Genomic DNA, 25,589 nt, shown 5'->3' with positions numbered 1-25,589 from the left:
AAGGTAGCATAAACCAATGTATTTTAAGGTGGAGACATGTCTTGAAGCCAACGGTTAGTTTTTGTGTGTGCGTGCATAACACACAAATTCTGTATATGTACATACAAAATTGACTCCCACCCTCTGGCCCTATACTCTCCAGTTCCATTGAGAAGTGGTCGATATCCATATCTCAGACAGAGGAGGTCTAAATGCTGAGGATGTGGTGCAGTTGTCAGGCCCATTAGTAGGACTAATGGTGGCCTAACAGCCCTGTGTGCCCTGAGGGAGGAAGACCAACCACCAGCAGCAGGATGGCCTGAAAGGGCTCGAGGCTGGGAGGAGGAGGAGGAAGGGTGGCGGCAGCATAGATTAGAAGAAGGCAGCAGCTGTGGGCTATACTAGACCCCATTTAAGTGCTTGTTACAATATCTGGATCCCTTTACTGCCTAGATCTGCTTTCATACCAGAGGGATGGAGGAGGGAGGAAAAGGACTGAGTGTATATACTGATGACATGTTTGTGTTTAGCACTGATGACTACTTCACTGGTCAACTATGAATGTGGACACTGAGCTAATTTGGGGTAAAACAGGTAGCTGAAACACATAAATGTGCAATAATGTTTTAGGTCATCTAATAATGGTTTCAAGCCAATATTATATATATATGTTATATAGCACATTTAGGCACAACAGACAGTGACGTGCTGCACAGCATCAAAACTATCATAGGAATAATATTAATGATTTAAGAACAATAAAGAAAAATAGAGTAAATAATAATAAAAATAATAAAATACAAATAGTAAAAAAGAGGAATTAGGAAAAATTAAGCAATAGTCTGAAGATGAGAAAGCTAATGAGAAGATGTTTGTTTTCAGTTGCCGAGGAAGATGACTTAACCTGAGAAACAAGATGATTCCAGGGAGTTTTGGAGCTTTGACTGAGAATGCCTGATCACCTGCACAACCTTATCGGGAATTTGAAATGACAAGAAGTCAACTAAGTGAGCGTCATAGAACAAAGCATTGTAAAGCTGGAAACTGGAGCAAGCCCACAAAAGCACTTACATGTGAGAAGCAACATTTTGAAATTGATCCTGTACGTCACAGGAAGCCAGTGCAATGATTTAAGAATGACTGGAATATGATTCCACTTCCATGTAGCAGTCAAGAGTCTAACAGCAGCATTTTGAACCGGCTGCATTCATGATATCAGGTTTTGCTCAGTCCAACAGATGAGGAATTTGCAGCATTCTAGTCTAGATGTAATAAAAGCATGAATGACTTCCTCGGGATCATTGATAGAAAGAAATAATTTCTTCTTTTTTTAAATGAAAGACTTTAACGCTTGATTTAATTTGTGAGTCAAATTTAAGAAAGGAAGCAAAGATAACAAGATTTTCTGATGTTTAAGATTTGATGCCAGGGGATTAAGATCTGAAATGTCAGGATGAATCACTAAATCTTTGGCATTCAACAGTTTATTTTCGAATCAATAAAGCATAAACAGAAGATACAAGGTAAAACATGGGACTTTAACAAAAGTACCTGGTGCCAGGTACTACGAGTCGCGCTGAGTAGGTACTAGTGGAAAAGGGCTGCTAGACCTCCTGAATGCCCCATTCCAAACACTTACACATGTCCAGCCATGAGGTCCACTGTATATCAAAACTTTCAGAGATAAGAAATACTTTATTAATCCTAAAAATAGGTAAAATACTGTGTTACAATATCCCAAACAGCTTATATCAATAAAATAAATGCAATGTTACAGACCAAAATAGGTAAGAAAGGTTAAAAAATAAAGCTAAAGAAAAAGCTTGGTAAAACTGAAAATAACAGAATATACAAAAAAAGTAAAGGCTTCAAAAAATGTAAATCTTAATATGATTCAATAAGGAGCTAAATGAAAAAAATGATTGCATTGTACTATGAGGTGGAAAATATTTTCTGCTTTTCATCCTAGTACCAGTGACGCTGAAACAGAAGTTAGATGTATTATTGAAAACATGTATTAAATATGCATCAATTATACATGGCCTGTCGTAATTATGGTGGTGCCAAAGGAGGAAGTGAGGTGATGTTATGACGGAGTGACAGCGAAGTCTGTAATAACAGGAGATCCAAAAACATCAGAACTCAGGACAGTTTTCCAACCAAAGATGATTTCCTTTATAAATGCTCATAAATATTAGCTAACTAGTTATTTGTTAATGATTGCTTTACCTTCACAAAGTCATCATTTAAACTCAAACCCATGAAATTGTATATTTATTTCCGAAGGGCCACAAAACTGATGTTTTCATATCAATAGGTGCATCAGATTTTTTTCTTGTTCTGGAGAGCATGGGCAAATTTTATCTTTTAATTTGGAGGGCTCGTTGGACAGAAAACAAGGCAGCATTGAGAGGTGTGCCAACAGAAATCTGTGGCTGGGACATCGAGATGTATCTTTGACACTCGTGTGCTGCAATTTCAACACCAGTTTATGTGCATAATGGGTGGATATTGATGAAAATATATGCCCAGTAGATGGAGTGTGTATGCTTGACTCTTCTGTGGCTGGCACGCCAGACATATTTAGCTAATAGATTAAACATATAAGCATGTGAATTTTCATGGTCAGTAGTTTGCTGATTGGCTAAACCTGCTGTCATCTATAGTTTAGTAGTCATTTATCTCCACTGGATCCACAGTAATGTTTTATACCACTTCATCTGCGTCACGTGTTTTATCCACCTATCCTTCCTTCTGACTGTATCATTTTCATTCTGCAGTTGTCCAGCTGCCACATCATTATGATGTCACACAGAGAAATAAATCGCTGTAAAACATTGACGTTCAGTAGATGTTTTGATCTAAAGTTTTGGTTTATGTTTTTTCCCCCATATCTCCTGTTGGTCCTTTTTGTGATATTTGGACATGCGACAACAGCTTTAGGCACGATACATGGAATCCAAATTACCATCAGGGTGTACACCTCACCCCTGGCGTCGTTGCCCACCTCTCAATTTTAAATACACGTAGACATTGAGGGCTAGCAGGAGGGACTATGCGCTTACCTGCTGCTCTCTGGCAGGTAGCTCCATGCCCTCCTGGGTTTTAAATGCACCTTAGAACACACATGCATCAACACTACAATGAGCGGGTGGAGGGAGGTTTGGAGTCTTCTCTCACCCCCATTCTCTGCGGCCTGCTGGAGCGGGGGGGCTAGGAGGAGGAGTTGGCCGTCCGACTGCGGTCTGGAGTGTGGGGCCTCCCTGCTGCTGCGGAGTCGGGGCGGTCTGCCTCTCCCCACCGCAGGGAAAAGGGTAACACCACCTGGGTCTGGGTGCAGTTCCCCCCTCCAGGGGCAAGGGTACCTAGACCCGGTTCGTAGAGTACGCTTGGGGAGTGTGATCGTGTGTACAGCGTCTCTTTATGTCTGTCTCCACGTTGGTTGAGTGTGGAGTAAGTGCATATGAGAGCATGAGGGTGGGAATGGATGTTTGTGTCTGTGTGTGCCTGTATGTCTGTGTCTATATGTCAGGTTGGGTGTCAGACGCCACCTCTCTGGGGACATCTCAGGCCCTCCAAGGTTTGGAGGCCTATCTCCCCCCACCACCACTTCCCCTGCCAGTGGCGGACTCCCTCAGATATCGGTGCGTTGGTGGTTCTTTGTGTCTCGGGGATGGGCGTCCAGGTACACACCGGCTCACTCCTTGGCGGCCGCTTATCGGGGCCTGGAGCCTGGGGCTCGCTCGGGCCACTTCGGAGGTGGGGTGCCCCCGGCCTCTCGGCCTGGGGCTCGGTCACTCAGGCACGGCTGGCTGCCGGCGGAGCTCACGGGCGCGTCACTGCAACTCCCCCTGGCTTCTGCTCCGCGGCTGCTGAGTGAGCCCTCATCTGGGACTCTCCTCAGCTCTTTCTGGGACAGTGGCGCAGCTGCCCCTCTGTTGGTCTTCCTTGGTCTCTTGTGTTCTGGGGGCCTCTGGATGTCTGGAGTTTTGATCTCCTCCATACCTGCTTCATGCCCTGGAGGACGGGGCTGTGGCCCCCCCACACCCTCTAGCAGATCATTACATGAAGGAACCTTTTAAAAAAACAAGCGCGTCCATGCTCACAGGTGTACACACGGGTGATCACACCCACAAACTACACCCTTTTTGGCTCCTACCTCAAAGCACACTGTGTTCTGTTGATCTTATGTGCTGCACAATAATGTTTAATATTTAGTATTTACTGTCATATTCCCATATATCATTGTGATGTTGTTTATTCTATTACTCTTGTTCTCTTCTGCTTGTTTTCTTTTTTCTTTCTCAGCAGGTGATCCAGGTGATTGATATATGCATTTTTTTTTCTCTGCCCGTTCTGTTGGTTTTTGTCTTTTGCCCTTCTCCCCCGTCCCTCTTCTCAGCTGTTTCTCTTTCCCTCTTTCTTTCTCCCCTTCTTTCCCCCAGTCAAGTCTGTCCCGTATTCAGTAAGTGAAAATAAAATAAACAATAAAAGGTGAATCAAATGGACCATTACGGCAAGGCTGGGATGGTCAGTTTGGTAAAGTAAATCCGTTGGGCATCTTTCTTTGCCTTTAGACAACAATTCTGATGGCAAAAGAGCCAAACGGGACAGGCAAAAAAAAAAAAAAAAAAATTTGTAATCGGCTTAGTTTAACAATGTTTTCAATCTAACAATTAAATGACAATTACAGACTGTAGTGCTCCAAAGACTTTATATCAGTTACACAAAGTCATGCTGTCATGCAACAGAAGCAGTTGCCTCATTAGTAAACACACAATAATAGAAAGTAGATCACGAGCAATCATGACTAACACCCTGAGTGTAGGCACCTTTCCATCCATTTTATTCAACTGTAACCGTAGTCTCTGCTGTGGGAGAAAGTGTATCAGTCATATGAGTTGTTTTCATCTGAAGAGAAGGTTATCATATTGTCCGAGCAATTGTACGTGTGTGGAGTACAATATACTTACACTTAACCCATATGGTCAAACACTCACGCACACACAAACAAACACAAATCATGCTGTGTGTCTCATCCCGCTCTCATGTAGGAGTATGGAGTAAGCCACTTACACACACACACACACACACGCATAATTTGTCCAATATTTTGTTCTGGGCAGTGTGCCCATTTCCAATATGCTAAGCACGAGGGATAAGAGTGTGATCACTGCAGAAGATCCAGCTCTGTTTGCCAAGTCCTGTCACTCATTGCCATGCCCACTGCTTTGTTCTGCCTCAACACGTCCTTCTGATGTCAGTATTATTCAGAAAAGGGTAGGTTTTGCACTGGGAGAGCAAAGTGTACATCAAAGCAACAAATCTAGGCCATAATATATTTGGGAATACTTTCAAATATTTGAACTACTTTTTGCAGAGCTAGAATTCCCATGCCAGAAACCTTTAAAGAAATAAAGTTTTTGCCAGACTTAATTCCCGAAATACATGAAGTAAGAAAAAGATAACCAGCTCTTCAGGTTTCAAAATCCGCACATTTCATCGAGATGCTACATTATTTCAGACCCTAGTGTCAAGAGCTCTGAATTGAAGGCTATTAAGAAAAAACTGAAGACTTGCAGACTGTTAAACTGAACAATACACTGTGTGACATTTGCCTTCCAATCTGCTCTGAGTTTTGGCAGTGGAAACAGAACAGAAGTCTCATGACTCTGCCCAGAGGAGCAACATATTAACATTTTTCTTTTCTATGGTTTGCACTTGGCCTTCACTTGGTCCTTGGGTAGATATTAACTGAAAAGCAAAAGCCAAAGAAAAAACATCTGACACCCTGCCTTAACGTCTTTGGCAAACTTGCATAATATTTTAATCTGGGTTGAACTGTCCTGTCTTCGCAAAGCATAGCAACCGAGGAGCATGTGATTAATGGGCTGTTACTTGGCGCACGGAAGCTGTGCATAATACATTAAATGTGCCGGGGAGGTGTTTGTTTGTATGTGCAGATTTCCATGAGTCTGGCTATGTTGAATTAAAGCTGTAAAAAATGCTTAATTAATGCTTTTGCATCTCTGTAGTGCACGCAGGTTACATCAGAACTTTTTTTAAAGTTGATGTTTTTGTTTAAATATTTGTAAGGAGGCTTTCTTGTTATGTAATGTAACTGCGGTGCCATGAATGTGAACTGGAATTTGTATGTGTGTCCGAGATCACACTTCTAAATTGTTGCAGTGTGAACATGGACACATTTTTGCATTAGTATAAGCACAAAGGCAGAAAATGGGTGCTAATAATGAAACGTTCCCTTAAACACATTGGTCAGTTTATTACGTACATCTTGCTAGTTCCAGGTCGGACCTCAGTTTGTCTTCAGAACTGCCTTAAATCTTCATGGCATAGATTTAACAAGGTGCTGGATTTTGGTCCATATTGGAATGATTTGGAATTCTCACATTGGCCATCTGAATATTGCAGCAGAAATTGTGACTCATCAGACCTGGCAACATTTTTCTAGTTCTTTATTGTCCAATACTGGTGAGCTTGTGTGAGCTGTAGCCTCAGTTTCCTGTTCTTAGCTGACAGAAATGACATCCAGTGTGGTCTTCTGCTGCTGTAGCTCATCTGCTCAGATATGCTGTTCTCCATACCTGAGTTATAACGAGTATTTATTCAAGTTACTTTTGGCTTTCTATCAGCTTTTGTTCTGTTTTGATGAACTTCAGCAAGTTGTCTTGACCGTGTCTGTATGACCATATGACTGGTCACAAATGGTCATAAATCATATGACTGGTTGATTAAATATTTGTGTTAACACATGTACCTAACAAAGTGGCTTGTGAGTGTATAACCGTGAAGACCGAGAATGAGTTTTAATAATGAGCATCAGTGATGCTAGCACTGTATTGCTTATGCATCTTCTAAAGGATGATCTTTAATCATTTCATATGTGCCCAAGGTGTCAGTTGTTTTAGAAAAAGAAATGCATAAAATACATGAAATGTCATAAAGAGTGATTTTATTTTGAACATGATACATTCTTAAGCATGAAAGTGACGGCGCCTGGAGGCAAATACCATAAAGGAGATGAAACAGAGGTCAGATAAACAGAAGCAAACAAGTAACTGTTTTTCTTAAATCAGCTGATCAGTTTTTGTTTTTGTTTTTTAATTAATGTAACAATTGTTTAGTAATGTGACCTCTTTGTGGCATTACAATCAGTTCAAAATCTCAAAATTTAACTTTTGGTACAACTTTGTATAAAATGGTTTTACATTTACTTGCACACACCTGGAATCGAGGAACATCAGCAAATTGTCATTTTTTTTGTTGTTCTGTATTAATTCATTTACTAAAAATTAACAAAAACACTTGTTTGTACACATAGATTCAAAAATATGTATTAACTTTTCATTCAGGCATTTAGAGACTGAAATAGCACTTTGCTACATCATGTGAAGGATGCACAGTGATTTATTTATGAGATTGAAATCCTTATTGATTAATGAAGGATTGCCCTTTTTTTGTCTTCTGGCTTAGGTCTGACCTGTGTCAGGAGATTGTGGCTACTGCTGCTATTGATTAATTTTATTGTATATTAATGTGTAGCTTAAATCTACAATTATTACATTTAATATTTATTTATACAATTTTTTTTAGTCTAAACTAGAAAACACCAGAGAAAAAGGAAAAATGTCCATCGAGGTTTGTGTCATTGTCAGAACTTCTTTTCTCTGAACTCAAAGCAAAGGAGAAACTTTCTGGAATTAAATAATCTCAAATCTCTGATGAATGGCTTTTTAATTATGAAGAGTAATGGATTTTTCAGATAATTACCAATAATCTTTTTAAAATAATGGATCAATTAATCAGTGCAACACTGCGTCAAATGTGTTTCAGATTTACATTACTATCATTTTTTTTATATTAAATCATGTAAATACTGAACAGTGGAAAAATCTTGTATTAGAGCTAAAATTTAGAGAATAATAGTAATAATGGCTTGTGCCTATATCTTGCTGTGATACGCTTAGTAATAGCCAGTAACAAGAAAGCAGTACATACAGTAGCTGTCAACTGAAAAGACAGTGAGAGGGAGCAGGTGTTGGGGTTTGGTCCATTAGCCATCCCTATTGCCCCATATACACACACACACACACACACACACACACACACACACACACACACACACACACACACACACACACACACATCACAACACACACACACACACACACACACACACACAAGACTCCAGTGGGGCGCTCTCTGAGTCACCCTGGCGTAGCTCACTTCCTCTTGATGATGTACTGTATTAGCATCCCTGAAAAAAACTGACCATGATAGATGATGTCACTCTCAGATAAAAACTGTCTGCCCTCCGCTCTACCTGAAATGCTATTATTAAAGTTGCATATTTTAATATTGAATATAAGTTGTAATGAGTAGTTGTCAAGTAGCACTTTCTTGGCAAGAGTTCAGTGAAGACGTCATGTCTGTTCGGCATGTATGAAGCTTCAGTTTGGATATGATAAGTGTCTCTTATTATAAAGACTGAAAACAAGGAAGAACACTGCTCCATACCACCGACGAGAGTGGTAGATTTCCTGTAATGTAATTCTCTGCAAAAAAGTGATTAACTTTGGTAATTTTTGGTCTTTTAATGATTTCTTTCAGATTGGGATGATTGTACAGCATACATCTTTAATGACTTAAAAAATAATTGGATGCACAAGCTTAAATCTGTGAGACAGATAGTAAGTTGATTGGCTAAAACAAAAGTTGGGATCATTCTAAAAAAGCAAAAAATGTCTAACCAAGAAACACGAGCAGGGCAGCAGGAAGTTAAGAATAATCTGCAGGCAAATAATGATGATCATGTAATGAACTGATCATCAGATGATTCAGTGAGAAAAAACAAATCCTATATGAGATTGAAACTTATAAAACAATACAGAAAACATCCAGAAAGAAAGTGGAAGCTCTTGTACAAAGTTATGGACTCATGGAAAAAAAGATGTGACAAGAACAAAATATGTAGAAAAATGGCTCATGACCCAAAGCACGCCACCTCATCTATCAAACATAACGGCTGGTCTGCTATGGCTGGGCCACCTATGGCTGCCAGCTTAACTGGCACACTGCTTTTTATGTATGATTGCACTGCTGACAGAAGAATGAGGAGGTATACAGGAGCAAACTGTTTGCTCAAATTCAGCCGCATGCATCAAAACACGCAGCCAAAGCAACCAGAATTATTCAACTCAGTCTGATTTTTTCTTGTTGAAAGCTGGGCTAAAGATATCGACAAGAGCTAAAGGTGGTTGCAGTGTGAGAGCATCACCAAGGCAGATAAGAAGCATCTGCCGAGGGCTGCGAGACAAAGACTTCAGGCAGACAAAAGATTTCTGTCCTTTCATCCAGTTACCTTTGACTTCAGTTTCTAAACATCTGGATCAACTGTTCTGCGTATTAAAACCTTTTTTACCTTAACACATGGACCATTCTTGTCGTGCTAAATACTGAATATTGTAATGTAATTTTCTATCAACGGACTGCAAGTGTGTTCATGGCCCACGGTGTTGGAATTGGGTGGGTTTGGGTAGCCAGCTTGTTTTGAGACTGGAGACAAAAGCTCCAGCTGTCAAGTCACGTTTCATCAGTTTGACTTTGTAATGCTGGTTTACTTAAACAAAGGCAACGAGGGAGACGGAGGGACAGAACTCTCAGGATCAAATCAAAACCAGTGAAAACCAGTCGCAGTCCTTTATAATTACCTTATTTCCCTCAACTTATGTGACCCTAGCGTCTCTAGTCACTTATATTCATTTGAATTCACAGACATGGCTGTGTGTGACAAGCCGAGTGGGGGGGAAAAGATGTTATCTTTTTAGCAAAGCCATTGAGAGGTAGAAAATATCCTGATAAGCGACACAGGACAGGCTGACAAGAGAAATTGACAGTAACCTGATCTTAGCTAAACTGAATGTTTAATGGTTTTAAATTGGGACTTGATGGGTAACAAGCAGCATACAGATTCATCCCAGTAGATCGTAATCACATCAGAGTCCTTACAGTTGTGTCCCAGTGTCATAAATATAGCAGCAACAATTTTTAAATTGATTTTGTCTCCCTCCAACCTGGTGTTTCCTGAAGCCCTAAGGTCTCCAAGCACTTACGAGGGATTATTTGTCAAACTGCTTTTCACTGACAGGATACATGAACAATATAATATCACCTTAAAGCCAAGCTGTAAATTAAAACATTGCTCTTTTTTAAAATTTTCATCTAGGGTGTTTTTATTAAGATAACATATTGAACATACCCTGGATCCCTTCTCTAAACACTTAAGCCAGTGTTATACTTTATGCATTTTAAAATCAGCTCGGGGTTTGGCTGTAGTGCCGGGGTCGGCAACCTTTTCTACCAAAATGGTCATTTCAGAAATTATATGCTTATGTTGCATATACAAAATTACATTTAGTTTTGAATAAATGGAAACTAGCCTATTGCAGACCTAAGCAAGTAGTGAGCAAGTAGCATTAGTGGTGAACTCTAAGGAAGAGCAAATTCACAGCGACTTTAGGAAGATTAACCATTTATATATATGTTATTGCTAAACAATTATGGTTCAGATAAATGAGGAGGTGGTACCAGGTGACAGATGTATGCTGTGATGCACATATGATTTTTTTTTTTAACTGATGGGCAAAAGAAAGAAAAATCTTTCCTTTACCTACAGTAGTTAATATTTATGTTACATGTAACTTTTGCTATCAATTGCAGGAGTAAATCTCATAAACCTTTTCTGCAATATGTGGATGTGATTAATACTTAGGGGGCACAGTCACAGTACAAGAAATACTGTATAAGGCTCATGGAATTTACATTAAATGTACTTTAATCCTAGTTTTGTGGTAATTATTTTCTACCCTTGTGTCATATTTGCATTTATCAGCCTCTTCATTACTGGGTTACTGGGCTGGACCATTCAGAACTTCCTTAATTCTTCATGGCATAGATTCAAAAAGGTGCAGGAAGTATCCCTCAGAGATTTTGATGTCATCAAACAGTTTCTGCAGATTTGTTGGCTGCTCTGTTGGATTGAGAGCCATTCATACCATTTTCAAAGCCACTGACATCTTCCCTGCTCGTTCTGATATTCAATTTGATCTTCAGGAGGTCGTTTTGAGCATGTCTTCATGGCCCCAATGTAAACATAGCTGTTTAGGTATTTGTGTTAACAAGCGCTTAAACAGGTGTACCTAATGTGGCTCGTAACTCGACAAATATCTGTTAGTAACACCCATGATGAAATTTTTTTGAAAGACTTTAGGACAAAATGTGTGCTTTCATTCAGGTTCCTGTATGTTCCAGAACATTTCACATTGAAACAGGCACGTCTAATCCCCACCTGAAACAAGAGGACACAAGCAAGGACAATGACAATTTTATTTATATACCAAGCTTCATTATATGTAAAGTCAGAGTGCTTACACATGAATAAAGGTATAAAAATCTGTGTATGTTCACATTGCCTTAAGGCAGAGAAAACAGCATATTGCGACATTTTTTTGTGTAACTCAAGATCAGTCTAAGTTTTGACCTTGATTTGAACGTGCTCGTCCTGTTTTCTGAGAAATTATGCTGTGCTTCAAACAAAACTTTAAAAACATCAGTGCAAAATGTGTGAAGGGATACAAAAGGAAAATTCATGCCACATTAAATTGATAATACGACAGAAAATTTGGTAATTGTGTGTCTTTAATAAGTAATTATATCAGTGTGGTTAGATTAATCATAAACTCCTGCTGGTAACAGTCTGTATAATGAGATATTACAAGAGATGTTATGCTAATTCACATTTCATTACCACACTAATAGATAACTAATAGTAACAGTTTTCTGCCTTTTAGAAATGAGTCCTGCAGACTGCATGATGTGTAAAACTCTAACCAGTCTCATTTGTCTGCTCCCCCTCTCCTTTCTTTTCTCCACTTTTCCTTTTCTCTCTTGCCTTCTCTTTCTCACCAGAAGGATCTACCTCTGCCCCGAAAAAGTAGTGGGTAAGTTTCCCTCTGCATTTCTCCTACATAATAATATGTTTTTTTTATTCAGTAGTATCTGTAGTGCACATGTGTGACATCATCAGAATACTTCCTGGAGAGTTTCTTTGTAATGTTGGTTGTATGGCTGTGTGTGATGTGAGTTTTTTTCTTGCCTTGTGGAATATCTGGAATTTTGTGAGATCCTGGTGTGAAAAGTACGATAATTATCTGCGAGGTATTAAGGAAAGAGCATTTAATGTGCTTTGCTACAATATACTGCTATTTTGCAATTCCTTGTATATTGTATGGGCACAGTTGTCTGACTTGAATGGGATACTGTTGAAAAATGAAGAAGGAATCATATTTTTTAAAGACTTGGAACCATTTCAGCTTTATTACAAGAAGTCATGGTCAAATGATGTTATTGTGTAGTGGGAGCCTCATCTACTGACTGCAGCATGTTTCAGCTTTGCAGGAGCTTTTTCACTCATGGAGCTTCTCTGCTGGTTCAATCTGTTGCACCACTGAGCTGTGCAATGAAAGATCAGCAGCAGGAGCACCGTGCTGTGACCTCAATGCCCCGTGTGGATGAGAGGGGTCTGAGGGTTGAGAAAAGAGAGCAGAGCAGCCTAGGACTTAAGCTGTCGAATGTTTAGTTACTTACCTTGTGGTGGGAGAACTGCTTGTTTATTGAATTACCAATATAATATCTGCTGTTGCAAACTTACAGTTGGTGTGTCACCAAAACAAAACAGCCCTGCGTGACGACACCATAGCTGGTGTGGCTATCCTAAAACTGTGAGCGTTCAAGCATAACAATCGGTAAAAACTGTGTCATCTCCTCGTCATCCAAGCATGATTAGTCACTCTGCTACACCTGTGCCCCTTATACGTTTCCCCTGCCAGGCTGTGCTACACTGCCACCCGTGGTGAACCCAGTGCAAAAGAAAAATATCGAAGTAGAAATATGTGTTGACAATGTATATTTAGAAAGAGTAAATGAAATAAAATTTCTTGGGGTGATCATTGACCACAAGCTCTGTTGGAAGCCACACATTACTTATGTTCGGGGGAAATTGGCACGGGGCATTGCCGTCCTGGGAAAAGCAAAGCATATGTTGGATCAGAAAGCACTGCACATTTTATACTGTGCTTTACTACTGCCATATATGAGCTACTGTGTAGAGGTCTGGGGAAACACCTACAAAAGTAACACACAAACAATAACTATAATACAGAAAAGGGCCATTAGATTAATAAATAATGTAGGGTACAGGGACCATACAAATGCACTCTTTTTCAAAATGCAAGCTATCAAATTCCAAGACTTGGTGAAGCTTAAAACAGCGCAGATAATGTATAAAGTAAGAAATAAACTGCTTCCCAAAGAAATCTGTAAATTGTTCATAGAAAGAGAAGGTGGGTATAACTTAAGAGGGAAATGGAATTTAAAAATACAAAGTGCTAGAACAACTTTAAGAACTATGTCTATCTCAATTGCAGGAGTTAAATTATGGAACAGTCTAACAGAAGAAATAAAAGACAGTCAAAACATAAAACAGTTTAAAGTAAAATATAAAAACCTAATTTTAAATAAGTATAAGAATGAAGAAAACGGGGTTAACCCAGGACGGTAATGTTGCTGGAAATGGTGTTGCGGTTCTTTTTTGTTTTTTTTGTTTTGTTTTGGTTGTTGTTTTTCCATAACTTGTGTATCTGCAAATATACACATTCTGTATTTTTCATATGAAAGAAACTATACTGTGGTGGGGCTTGCTAATTTCTTGTTTTGATTTATGTATGTTATGTTTTGTTTTACTTCATATGTTTCATATGTTGTTTGTTTAATTTAAGACAAAAAAATTAAATGAATGAGAGGTAAAACTTGAGGGGGTAGGGACAAATAAGTAAATACTTCAGCCTACTCCTTTTCAAACAAATAATGGAATGATATTTTGTAATGATTGTGAAGGCACATGTTTGAAATGTTTGAAATAAAAATGAACTGAACTGAACAGTGCAGACAAACACAAACATAGCAAGAAGCCCTTACAGTTGGTTAAGTAAGGCATCAGACAGTGAAGAGCACCCTGACATAGTTAACGAAGCTCTTAAACATGACTGAAATAAGGACTTACAAAAATCACCTTACACATACGGTAAAGATAAAGGCTGTGCTGAGATTTATTCTCAGAGAAATATTCAGAGCAACAGAATGTCTCTTACCATTTTCTCTTCATAGCCTCAGTCTGGGTGCCCCGGTTGGCTGATTCGTCTCTTAGTGAACGGAGCACAGAAAGGGAGAGAGAGCTGTCTGCAGAGGGAGAGCAAGACCTTAACTGCCAAGCAGAACGTGTCCATAGATTCTGCACAAAGTGCTTTATTGTAGGTTGGCAACAATGAGGTGAAAAGAAAAGAGTCACGTACCTAAGCTGAGGTACGCATATATCCTTTGCCAGTAATGGGTTTGACACCCATTAAACTTCAGAGCTGTCTCTAATTCTTTGTGACAAAGATTCAACAAGGTGCTGGAAACAATCCTCAGAGATTTTGGTCCATCTTGACATGATAGCATCACACATTTGCTGCACATTTGTTGGGAATCTCCCATTCCACCACATCCCAAAGGGGCTCTATTGGGCCATTTGAGTACAGAGAGCTCAAGAAACCAGTTTGAGATGATTTGAGCTTTGCAACTTGATGTGGTATCCTGCTGGAAGAAGCCATCAGAAGATGAGCAACAATTTTCTGGTAGCATCTTAAACGATGCTCAGTTGGTATTTCTGGTTGATTGTGGTTATTTGATTTACTGTTGCCTTCTTATCAGCTCGAAGCAGTCCGGCCATTATCCCCAAACATCTGACATGAGCAAGGCATTTTCACTCAGACAACTGCCACTCACTGGATATTTTTCTTTGATCTATAAACTCCAGACATGGTTGTGTTGGAAAATCCCTTTAAATCAAATGATATACTCCAACCAGCCGGTCTGGCATCAAAAACCATGTCACGGTCAGTGTCACTTAAATAGCCTTTCTTCCCCATTCTGATGTTTGAATTTCAGCAGGTTGACTGAGTTCCTGCCATGTGATTCGCTGATTCTACATTTGCATTAACAAGCAGTTGAACAGGTGTACCTAATGAAGTGACCATGAGTGTATATTGACTTCCCAATATTAAAAATTAAATGCTTATCCAGTTAATATTTATGCACATTTAATATTTCAGAATTAAATTTACGCCCACTTTTATTTTATTTTAGGGTTTTGTTTTAGTTTAAGTTCGGTTTGTCTTGACTGGCTCCTGGCTGCAGATGAAGAAAAAAAACACGAAGCAGATATTTTTAGAATCAGCATGACTCATACTTCCCTGGGTATGTCCAATGCCCATTGTGAGAGAAAAAAATACAAGAAAGAAACGGCTTATAAATAATAGAAAATAAGAGTCTCTGTATAATTTTAGGTTGCCTGACGCTCATTGTGTTTTAAGTTTAAGTAACATTTATATTGCAAACACAAAAAATGTTGGTTGAGTTGGCTGCAGTGTATGACTCATTTTGTACATGACTTCATCAAGATTATAACTTGAAAACTATAAGAAAAAGACCCACTAACACTTTGCTGTAGTTGTGCCTTTGAATGAAATGATTAATGGGAATTCCTTCATAATGTCCCACGTTAAAGCTATCGAATCCAGAGTCAGCTTCACAAAAATATGACTGACTTTTCATACTGAAAGGAAACTCTGCTTAAGTTAGGTGCTTTCTGTGCAGTGTAGGAGTGAATGGGATAGAATGAAGTTTGGAGGTTTGACAGAACCAATTAAAATGGCTCGCGGTGTGGCACAAACGTGTGAAACCCCTTCACATTTGACAGCTATGTTGGTTAAAATATGAAATATATGTATGTATAAAAGAAGCTTAAACGACGTGCGAGTCTCTGTCCATGGTGCTGAAACCAAGTTCCCCACTTTTTGCTGGTTTATCATTGATTCTTTTGTCCTTGGAATGCAACATAAGAATAGAACTAAACGAGTATTTTTATTTTTAAATCTAGATTTATATACTGGAAGCTAATATAATAAAAATTTTGGTGTTCTTAAAAATCAGAAGCATTGTTTTATTCCTCCCATCCGTCTTAATTGCTCTTTACTTTTTGGCTGTGTCCTCTCTTTTGCTGCTGCTCCTGCTGTTAAAAGCCTTCCACAAAATCAGGGAGAATTTGGAAATTTGCCTTCTGCTCAACATGCAGCCGGCAAATACCTTTGAACCTGGAGGACAGTGTAATTTTCCTCTATATGCTAACTCTTCGCTGTCATTGCTTCAAGTGTTGAAATCCTTGAAAATTTTCTGAAATCGATGTAGCCATGCCTTCCTCCCTCCCCTGCTTATTTTCAGCTCGCCCACTTTTGCTGTGCATGAGTTGAATGTGAATCGCCTAGCTCGCTCACATGTCAGTTTGTCATGTAAACTGTTATTGTTGTACTGTCTGTCCTGGTCGTTTAGGGGTTATAAATATGAAGCATGGTGTTAATTCTCCCCATAGAGCTCAGTTTAAAAAAAAATTATTATTAACTTCATTTTTTTTTATTGCGTGTACTTCTCTGTTTAGTATTCTGTATACATCTTACTCTGAGCAGAGGTAATGTCTGCTAGCAGTAGTCTGACACTGTTAGCTTATACATGCCAGGGGTAGTTAATGTGCGTCTGTATCCACGTTTATTGCAGTTTACTGTTAGACTCGGTTTGGCCATGCGTGTTTGTGTGTGCGCTCTTATGTGAATCATGTATGTGTGTCTCCAGCGGCTGTCATTGGATGTATTTTGTCCGTGACCTTTGACCTGTGTGGAAGGGTGGCAGATGTCACAGCATGCCATGAAGGTGATGCTGGAGAGCTGGAGGCTCACAGCTGGTGCTGCTTTTGGGTTTTCTTTACATGCGTGTCGTGTTGGGCAGTGGGTGTAATGACTGACAGTTTATGCAGAAAATAAATTGAAGGACAGGCGGGTCACCAACAAGAAAACACGGAAACACGGAAACACCCACCTTGTCTTCTATATGATATCATGCCACCCATCCCTCTCTCTATGACCCCCGCTGTGTTTCAATGATATCACCGCCCTCCTCCCACTTCCTCCCCTTCTCTCCTTCTCTTCTCCCCCATGTATATTTTATCTACCCAGACTCCCACATTAGAGACGGCATCCATTATTGAATTACTCCCCTCAGCACTACTGTGCAACTGTCACCCCACGTCAGCTTTAACATTTGGTGGATTTGTTTCAAAGGGAGGGAGGGAGGGAGGGAGGGCATACATATATGCACACACACACAGAAATGACATCTCTCGTGGTTGGGCATTGCAGAGCAGCTCCTGTGATATCTAGGACAAAGAGACAAGTGCCAGAGCTCATCCAATCTGGCATTTCATATTTTAGAAAAAAAAACATAACTGTGTCAGTGTGTTTCTATATGCATGCATTAAAGTAAAAGGCTGGCATATAGCTGTGGTCAGAAGTTTACACGCTGTCATCATGGGCATGAATATCATGGGGATTTAGGGCTTTTAATGATTTCTTTGAGCTGTTCTTTTTACAGGGTGGAATGACTGAGCCGCATACATCTTTAATGACTTAAAAAGTAAGAACTGGGTGAACAAGCTTATTTTTGATTTTCTTATATTTGGTTAAATTTCCCTTAGCAAATTACATCTTGGTCATCTTGATTGCTTTTGGTAACCATCAAAAACTTCTACCGTTCTATGGCTGGACATTTGACTGCTTTTCTTATCAGAATTGGTAGAATTAATTTAAATTTGTTTGGTTTGCTAGGAAAGACTCAAATTTTAACCATAGTCCACAAAATTTTAACAGGGTTAGAGGAGGTCAGCGCTGTGGAAAGGCCATTCCAAAAGTTCTTTTGATCATTGTCCTGCTGGAACCCCCGAATATGTCCAAGTTTCAGCCTTTTGGATGTTGAATTTGGAGGTAGTCCTTCTTCCAATTCTTCATTATTCCATCCACTTAGTACAATGTATCACTACCACTGGCAGCAACGCTCCAGAGCATTTTGCTAGCACCACTATCCTTGACAGTTGGTACAATGTTCTTAGGTTTTAAAGCCTCACGTTTACTCCTTCAAACATACGTCTTGTTATTGTGGCCAAACAGCTCAGTATTTGTATCATCTGACCATAAAAGTTTTCTCCAGAAGGCATTTGGCTTGTGCATGTGGGCTGCCGCAAATTTCAGTCAAGCTTGAAGGTCTTGATTTTGGAGCAGAGGCTTATTTTTTAAGTGCCAACCTCCCAGTACATGGTGATGTAAAACTCACTGTGTCACTGTGATACTGGTATTCCTGCAGTTTTCAGTTCATGGCAGGCTTGAGCCTTGCCGGTCCCTGAACATCCTAACCAATCTCCTCCCAACTGACGTTTACAGTTAAGGTCCTCTTTCAGACCTCGGAAAAAACCAACTCTACTCAATCATGATCAATAACTATACATTAATAGACCTTGACCTTGATAAGTTAAAAGACCCTGTAAAACATTTAGCACAAATTACTAAAGGATTTAAGTGAGTGTATGGATATATTTGAGCCTGTATGTTTACTTTTGAACCCATGTGGATTACAGAAAATTCTGCCCACAATGAGTGTATTTAAAGTTATGATCACAACTGTTGTTTTTCAGTAATTTCTCACTTCCCCATCTGCATCTGCAGATAAGTACTAATTTCCAGCAGTAGAACAATGCATGTGGGAGTAACTAAAAATAGAAAAAAGGCAACATACCAACCAATAACTGGCTTAAAGAAATATTTTTAAGGGATGAGTTTGCATATATTTTCTGATTATCCCAATAAATCTAACAGAAGATCTAAGGATAAATTTATCCTACTGTTAAATAAGTATTGTAGTGTAGCAAAACGCCTGGTAGGTCCTCTGTGTTATAGAGCTCCCCATACCATTGCATTGCACATGAACACCAGTAATTATTTTGACTTTTTATCACCTGCCTCTGCAAAGCAAGAAAGTACTTAGTGTTTTATTAAAAACCCAGAGTATTGGTGTCAAAATTTTCTGACTAAATGCACGTGTGTATCGTAGGCAGTAAGCAATGATGGCTCCTAGAATATCTAATATTACATTACTGCAAACCTGACCTAGTTTAGTTGTAGTAACAGAGCTTCAGAGGCCATTTTTGATTGACTGAATTAATGAAGCATCACCTTTTGATGATCTATGAGCAGACTGGGAGACAACACATTTGTGGTTAGGGTCAGGCAATGAAAGCAAGTAATAACAATTAGGAAAATATTGTGATTTTAAGATTAAAAAACAAATTGCTTCATAATTTACTGTCAGCTATCTAACCAGCCTGAATGTTACTATAAAAAGCTTTCTTCTAATTCTTGTGTTAATGTAAGTAGATTTTGCACTACAAGGCTTGATAATATTATCAAAAAATAAACATGTTAGTAGTTGTTGTTTATCATGAAACCTACATACATTAATACCATCCATCCATTTGGATCCTATCCCAGCTATCATAATTGTACACATGGCACAGGTTGGCAGTCTATCACAGGGTTAACACATAGAAAACAGACAGTCATTCACTATGGCCAACTAACCTAACATGAATGTCTTTGGACTGTAAAAACTCCACACAGTCAGCCAGTGGATTCAAACCCAGGACCTTCTTGCTGTGAGGCAACAAATCTAACCACTGCATCACTCTGCTGCCCTTGACGATAATACAATATAATGATAATATAATATTTAAAGCAAACTATGCAAACACAGACGGCAGTTAATGTTGGCATCAGTACATGGGGCAGAAAAGAGAGAAAGAAAAATATAACATCATTGTCCTTGAATGGTCTGTTTTTTAAATGATGTCATTCCCTGTCTGGTGGTGCTCATGTGTAAGCTGTAGCATACACAAAAACACACAAAATAACACATGAAAATCACATTGCAGTGTCCCTCCTCTCTTTCTTTCTCTGCCTCTCTCTGTGTCTCTCTTGTCATTCACATTAGTCTCCAGTTCACTGCCCCCCTCATCTCTCCACCTCTGATTGGCTTTCACTCTGTTATTCTTGCACTCTCACTTGCGTTCCCCCCACATGCTGTTTCTTTCTTTCTCTCATTCATACAGCATATACCCCTTCCCTTTATCTCGTTCTCCTCCTCCCTTTTCTCTCTCTCTCTCACTCTCTTTGGTGCCCCCCCCCCCTCCCCCTTTTGCTCTGTCGCTGTACACTTCCTGGCTTGGCACGATACCCTTGAAAACAGCTCCACAATCCTCTCTCCTTCCGAGAGGGATGCTCGGCAGCCTGTTCCCCCTGTCTCCTCTCTCTCCCCGTCTCTCCTTTTTTTCCAACTTAAATTCTCATTTTCTTCATCTGTAACACAGATGACATTTCCAAATCCCTCTTCTCTCCCTTGCACACACTCCTGTAGGCATGCTCACGTGTACAGACATCAAAGAGAGAATATGTGTGTGTTTTTAACTGGCCAGAGGAAGCTGACATGCCAGCGTGGAGTGTAATCGCTGCTTCTTGACTGAGCGCGAGCCTGTGTGTGTGTGTGAGAGAGAGTTTATTTCGGTGTGTGTACGTGTGGAGGCTCAGCTGCTCTCATGTTCATCTGCCAACACAGCCTCTGCCGCTACCAACATGTTTCGACGCACAAAAAGGTAAACGCCAGCAATATGTCAACGTGCAGTCTTTGTGACCGGTGTGGTGCCCTGCTGTTGTTAGTATGTGTTGATTCATCGGAGGAGGTTGTTGTGTTTTTCCATGATGTGTCCGTTGTCCCTGCCAACTGTCATGCTGTCTCACAGTTGTCTCCCTGTCTCCATTTAGCTTCAGCAATATGGTGTGTGTACTTGTGTGTTTGTTTTTTGGCATACATATGTGTGCGTATAATGTGCTTCTGTGCACACAGCATGTTTTTATATGTGACAGGTATATGGCAGGAGGGTTTTTATAAATGCATCATTTGTTTGCTTATACACTCCTTATGTGTGCTCATCTCTATTTTACAATATAGTCCAGCATAAGACTTGTTATTTGTATTTTAGAGTTGCACATGCTTTAGATTATGGGTTGTGAGGTGGGCTCTGTCTGGCACACTCACTCTGGAAGGTATGTGTGTGCTTGTTTAGTAGCCTGCGTGTCAGAGATAGCTTTATGAAGTGAAAGCATTTCCAGTGTCCAGGGAGTGCTTGTGTAGCAGAGAGCCAGCAGTGGGCAGTACTAGAGTGCTGGCTGCCTGGCAAAGCTCCTGCCTTCCTCTTCACTTCTCTCCCTCTCCTCCACCTTCTCTCTTTCCTTTATTCTCTGTCCCCAGCATCCCCCATCTATCTTTTTTCATTGTGTCTTTTTTCCTCCCCCATTATCCCCTCCTCGCCGGTCTCCACTGTGATTAATTGTTCTCATCTCATGTCATCTCAGGGGCATTAGTCGGACTCTTCACTGTCCCTCTCCATGTGCTGTATGTGAACAGGAGTAAAGCCACCCCACTTACTGTATGTGGCTTAGAGAAAATGTGTTTATTTGGGAGACTGTATATGTCTGTTCGAATTCCCTGTATGATCTGAACTCGTGTCTATATTTACACAGATGACTGTAAAATAGCAATACAGATCCACCGCAGTATGAATTTACATCAATATGAATCCAGTGATCCTGTGCTCGTTTTTGGCTTGTTTTTGTCTTGGCAATTAGTCATTCATGAAAGTTGTTATTGATTAATTTTCTGACCGTTCGAGTTTTTATGTTTGCTGGCACTGACCTGGCACTGTCTGCAGCACTAAATATGGAAAGCTGTCAAGTACTGTTGGCATCAGATGCCTGGTTAGATTCATAATCGTGTTTTCTTATTCTTTGCTAAGATGCAAACAAATAATTTGCCAGTTCTTAAGTTTAATTTCGACAGAGATCTTGCAGAAAACATGTTTATTAAACATAATTTTGCTTTAGGGTTTTTACAGTACGGTATTTTCAAATCTGATGCCAATATCCAGGAAAATACTGAAAAGGGGAAGAAAAAAACAAAAGGCATTTTTAAAAATAAGAGTTAGAACAATGATGTTCCGTGCAAATGTATTCAGCTCCAGCCCTGTTTGTCTCCTGTGCTTCTGGTGACTTGGCACCACATTTTCATTAGTGATCACAAAGAGTTAAGGCAGACTGCCACTTTTTCTGTGTACTTGTTGGTGAACTTTTACCTGCTTCAGTCTGGGACAATCTCGTTATGGATTAGAATAAAATAATATTTTAGACTAAAATATAAAATGCTGTGTTTTGTAAAAGAAGGTTTTGGTTATGCTAATCAGTGTACGTGGATAAGACATTGTCCAGAACAGTGTGCTAGCCACATTTGTTTTTAAAAAATGCATTTCATTCCTTCTTTGTAATGACCTCATCTATATTTTTCACTTTGTAAGACACGTATGACTTACCCTCTATTCTAGATTGAAACAACATCAACATCTGTCCATTTACAGTTCAGTTTTTGCCACTTTTGACCAGAGACAGGACGTCTAGGTTTCAGTGATGTTTGCTGGCTGAAACCTGGTGAACAGACTGTCTATTAACCTTACAGATGGTTAGGACTGATAATATTTGCTGCCTAGCCCCAACAGTGACATTATTTTATTATTAGCCATAGCCGCTAGCCGCTAGCCGTTAGCCGCTACCTTAACCATAACTTAGCAGACTGCTAATGTGGGTCATTGCTACTAGTTAAACACATAACGTTAGTGTGTGCAACAGCCAGGTTAATATTTATGATAACTGTTTAAATGGGAGCTTTACTGACCTCTCGCCACAGTGTTGTTCTTTAAGACGTTTGTTGTGCTGCTGTTCTGGTGTTCAGCTGCTAGTGATGGGAGGGGCTGTGTGTCTGCCTGTCTACAGTGCTGCTGTTGTGTGATTGCACTGTTGGTATCAATCCCGTTACAAAAAGGAGTATATGTATGTGCTGCCTGTGATATTTACATCTTAAAAAAATAAAGCTTTATCACATTTTCATAATTTTAATAACAAAGGTATCATAAGTTCTGGTGACATCCCTGTTATGCATACTGATTTTGTAAAAGTGTTGAGACTCAATTATTGTATCAGCACGAGCACTGAAAAACATTCACCCGTCCCAGGTTCTGTGTTATAAATATCATCCCTGCTTCCTCTCTTAATCTGCGTTTTTTAATTATCTTCCTTTCTCTTTCTTTTGTGTGTGTGTTTGTGTGTGGGGTTTCTTGGCCGACTGTGGCAATTAAGAGAGATAATGCTTTGTGTCCACTCCAAACAGATTGAGCTAGAGGAAGACAGTAAAAGTGTGTGAGTAAGAAAGAGAACAGGAGGCACGAGACAGCAGCAGGAAGAAGGAGAGTGGGGTGGGAGGAAAGGCAGAGCCTGAAGTAGAGTCTCAGTGTACGTTTAAGTGCAGCCCCTGACAATAGAGTCTGAGTCCTTGTCTGCTTCATTCTGTCTTACTTGATTTCACCATCTAAAGGTAAACTCTGGAGGTTTGTTGCTCTGGATTTTGAGATCCTGAAAGAAAGGCAGGGAAACGAAAGGAGAATTAAAAGATTCAAACTGGATGACAAACAAGTGAAGGAAGTCTTAATGGCTTTCTTGCCAGAGACCTTACCTCTCTCTCACATACTGTATATATATATATATTCATTTTGGACATCATGCAGTGTACCAATGAACCCACTCATGATCAGGTCAACTCATGACGTTTCATCCCACTCACATGCAGGTGTTAATGTTTATTTTTCATTTGCAACGCAAAGGAAAGACTGTGACTCAGAAGGAGCGATCATTAGTATTTAGGTTTCCTGTTAGCTGAATCTTCCTCTTTACTAACTGGGCACCAAACTGCAGGCTTTATTACATGTTGCTACTCTAATCTAACTTCATTAAATATTGTAAATACTAGTTCCTTTGTACCAATCTGATATGTGCAGATGTTGTTGTGGTCTCTGCAACAAGAAACTCTCAGCTTCAATAGAGCATACATTATGTTGATGGACCTGATACCCAGACATAAGTAGGTTCCACAATTATCTGCTTGAGCACATACTCAGTGGTGTTATGGCTTTTAGATGCTACAAAATAATGGTCCTTTTTCAGATATTTTTGTCAGCACAGTGTTCATGTATGAGGTTAAAAACAGGAACCTGCTTATCTGCACTTTGCAGCAGCAGATGCATAAAACCTGGGTCTGTCATTTGGTGTTTGAGCAGCTTTATTGCTCTGCTGTTTTTTATTGAAATAGCTGTGCAGAGAAAGGTAGTAAAGAAAATGTTCAGCATCGAACATGGATTCTCTTCTCCGTGCTGTATGCCTGTTGTTTGTACCGTGACAGCACCATCTGTTACTGGCTGGTGTTCAGGCTAGCCTGGACCAAAACACACAGACTGTTTTTGGTTCATCTCTGATATTGTGATGACATTATAACACAACTTATCATATAGACCCCTGAGCTGGATGACAGCCTGGCAAACCTGAACTGCATGATATCAAACCTGAATCTTCTGATAAGACATTTTTAGATAAAGATACATTTTCTTAAGTTCATCTTTATTATTCAGCACAAGGAAAGCTTTGAAATTAACTGAGCAGCTAGTGTCCGTTATTTTATTCAGTATAAATTTCTTACATGCAGAGTTATTGAAAACTCTTATTAGAGTTGACCAAGAACACTGAGCTCATTTTGATCTTGCAAACAGAAAATATTTGTGTCAAATTAGTTTAACACAAAACAAGTTGATGTCTATTTATCAGCAATTTACTGAGATTTCAGACACATATTAGAGTCGCTTTCTCCATGAGGTATGTGAAATAAGGTTTAAAGTGGATGATGTTTTCAGTAAATATGAATAGATATGGCGCACTAGTGCAAAAGTCTGTCTTATTTTGTCAGAGTGATATTGTTTTTGTGTTTGTTTATCATTTACACCCATAAAACATATGTTGCAATGCTTGTTACCACAGTCATGTATCGTAACCTTAGTTAAATAATTAGTTAAATGTGTTAAAGGCAGTGTTGGTCAAGTTACTTGAAAAAAGTAATCAGTAACTAATTACTGATTACTTCCCCAAAAAAGTAATCCCGTTACTTTACTGATTACTTATTTTCAAAAGTAATTAATTACTTAGTTACTTAGTTACTTTTTAAAAACACGATTTACAACCTGAAGAGGTGATAAAGCGATAGATCTTTCAGCCCAATTCTACTTTTTCTACATAATCCATCATACAAAATGTAATCAAATGGAAAAGTCTCTTTTTTTAACTTGTTTTATCAGTTTTAATCTTTTAACTTTATGCAACATTCTCTGACTTGAATAAATTAGTTTAACATTTAAACCTATTTTCTGACACATTCCAGCACATAAAATAAAATATTTTTTGTGTTTACACTCACTCTTTCAAATAGATGCAAGTAAAACACAGCAGAAAATAAATAAAGTCAAAGACTCAGCGGTCCTGTTGCTCTATTTTCACCTGTAAAGCAGGACTGCGGTAGGCGGAGGTTTACCCTGGTGCAGGTGTGCCGCGGTCAGTTGAAGAATCCGCGAGTTTCTC

The 25,589-nt window shown here is 39.4% G+C and overlaps 1 protein-coding gene across 3 annotated transcripts in view; it reads left to right on the top strand.

Annotated features, from left to right (window-relative positions):
• LOC102306165 (microtubule-associated serine/threonine-protein kinase 1) overlaps positions 1-25,589 on the top strand; it is an 81,432-nt gene that overhangs the window by 4,484 nt on the left and 51,359 nt on the right. Inside the window, exon 2 of one of the 3 annotated variants that reach the window (XM_005945748.3) lies at positions 11,971-11,999. In XM_005945748.3, coding sequence (XP_005945810.1) covers positions 11,971-11,999 — 29 coding nt within the window. Of the gene's footprint in view, positions 1-11,967; positions 12,000-17,351; positions 20,681-25,589 lie in introns of those variants that run through there. The other 2 variants (XM_005945747.3, XM_005945749.3) reach the window with 2 other exon arrangements.

Source organism: Haplochromis burtoni, unplaced genomic scaffold, assembly GCF_018398535.1.
Source record: "Haplochromis burtoni strain Fernald_Lab_line unplaced genomic scaffold, NCSU_Asbu1 Contig_448, whole genome shotgun sequence".
Lineage (NCBI taxonomy): Eukaryota > Metazoa > Chordata > Actinopteri > Cichliformes > Cichlidae > Haplochromis > Haplochromis burtoni.
Note: the sequence above shows the minus strand (reverse complement) of the source record. Positions and strands in the feature narration are given on the sequence as shown.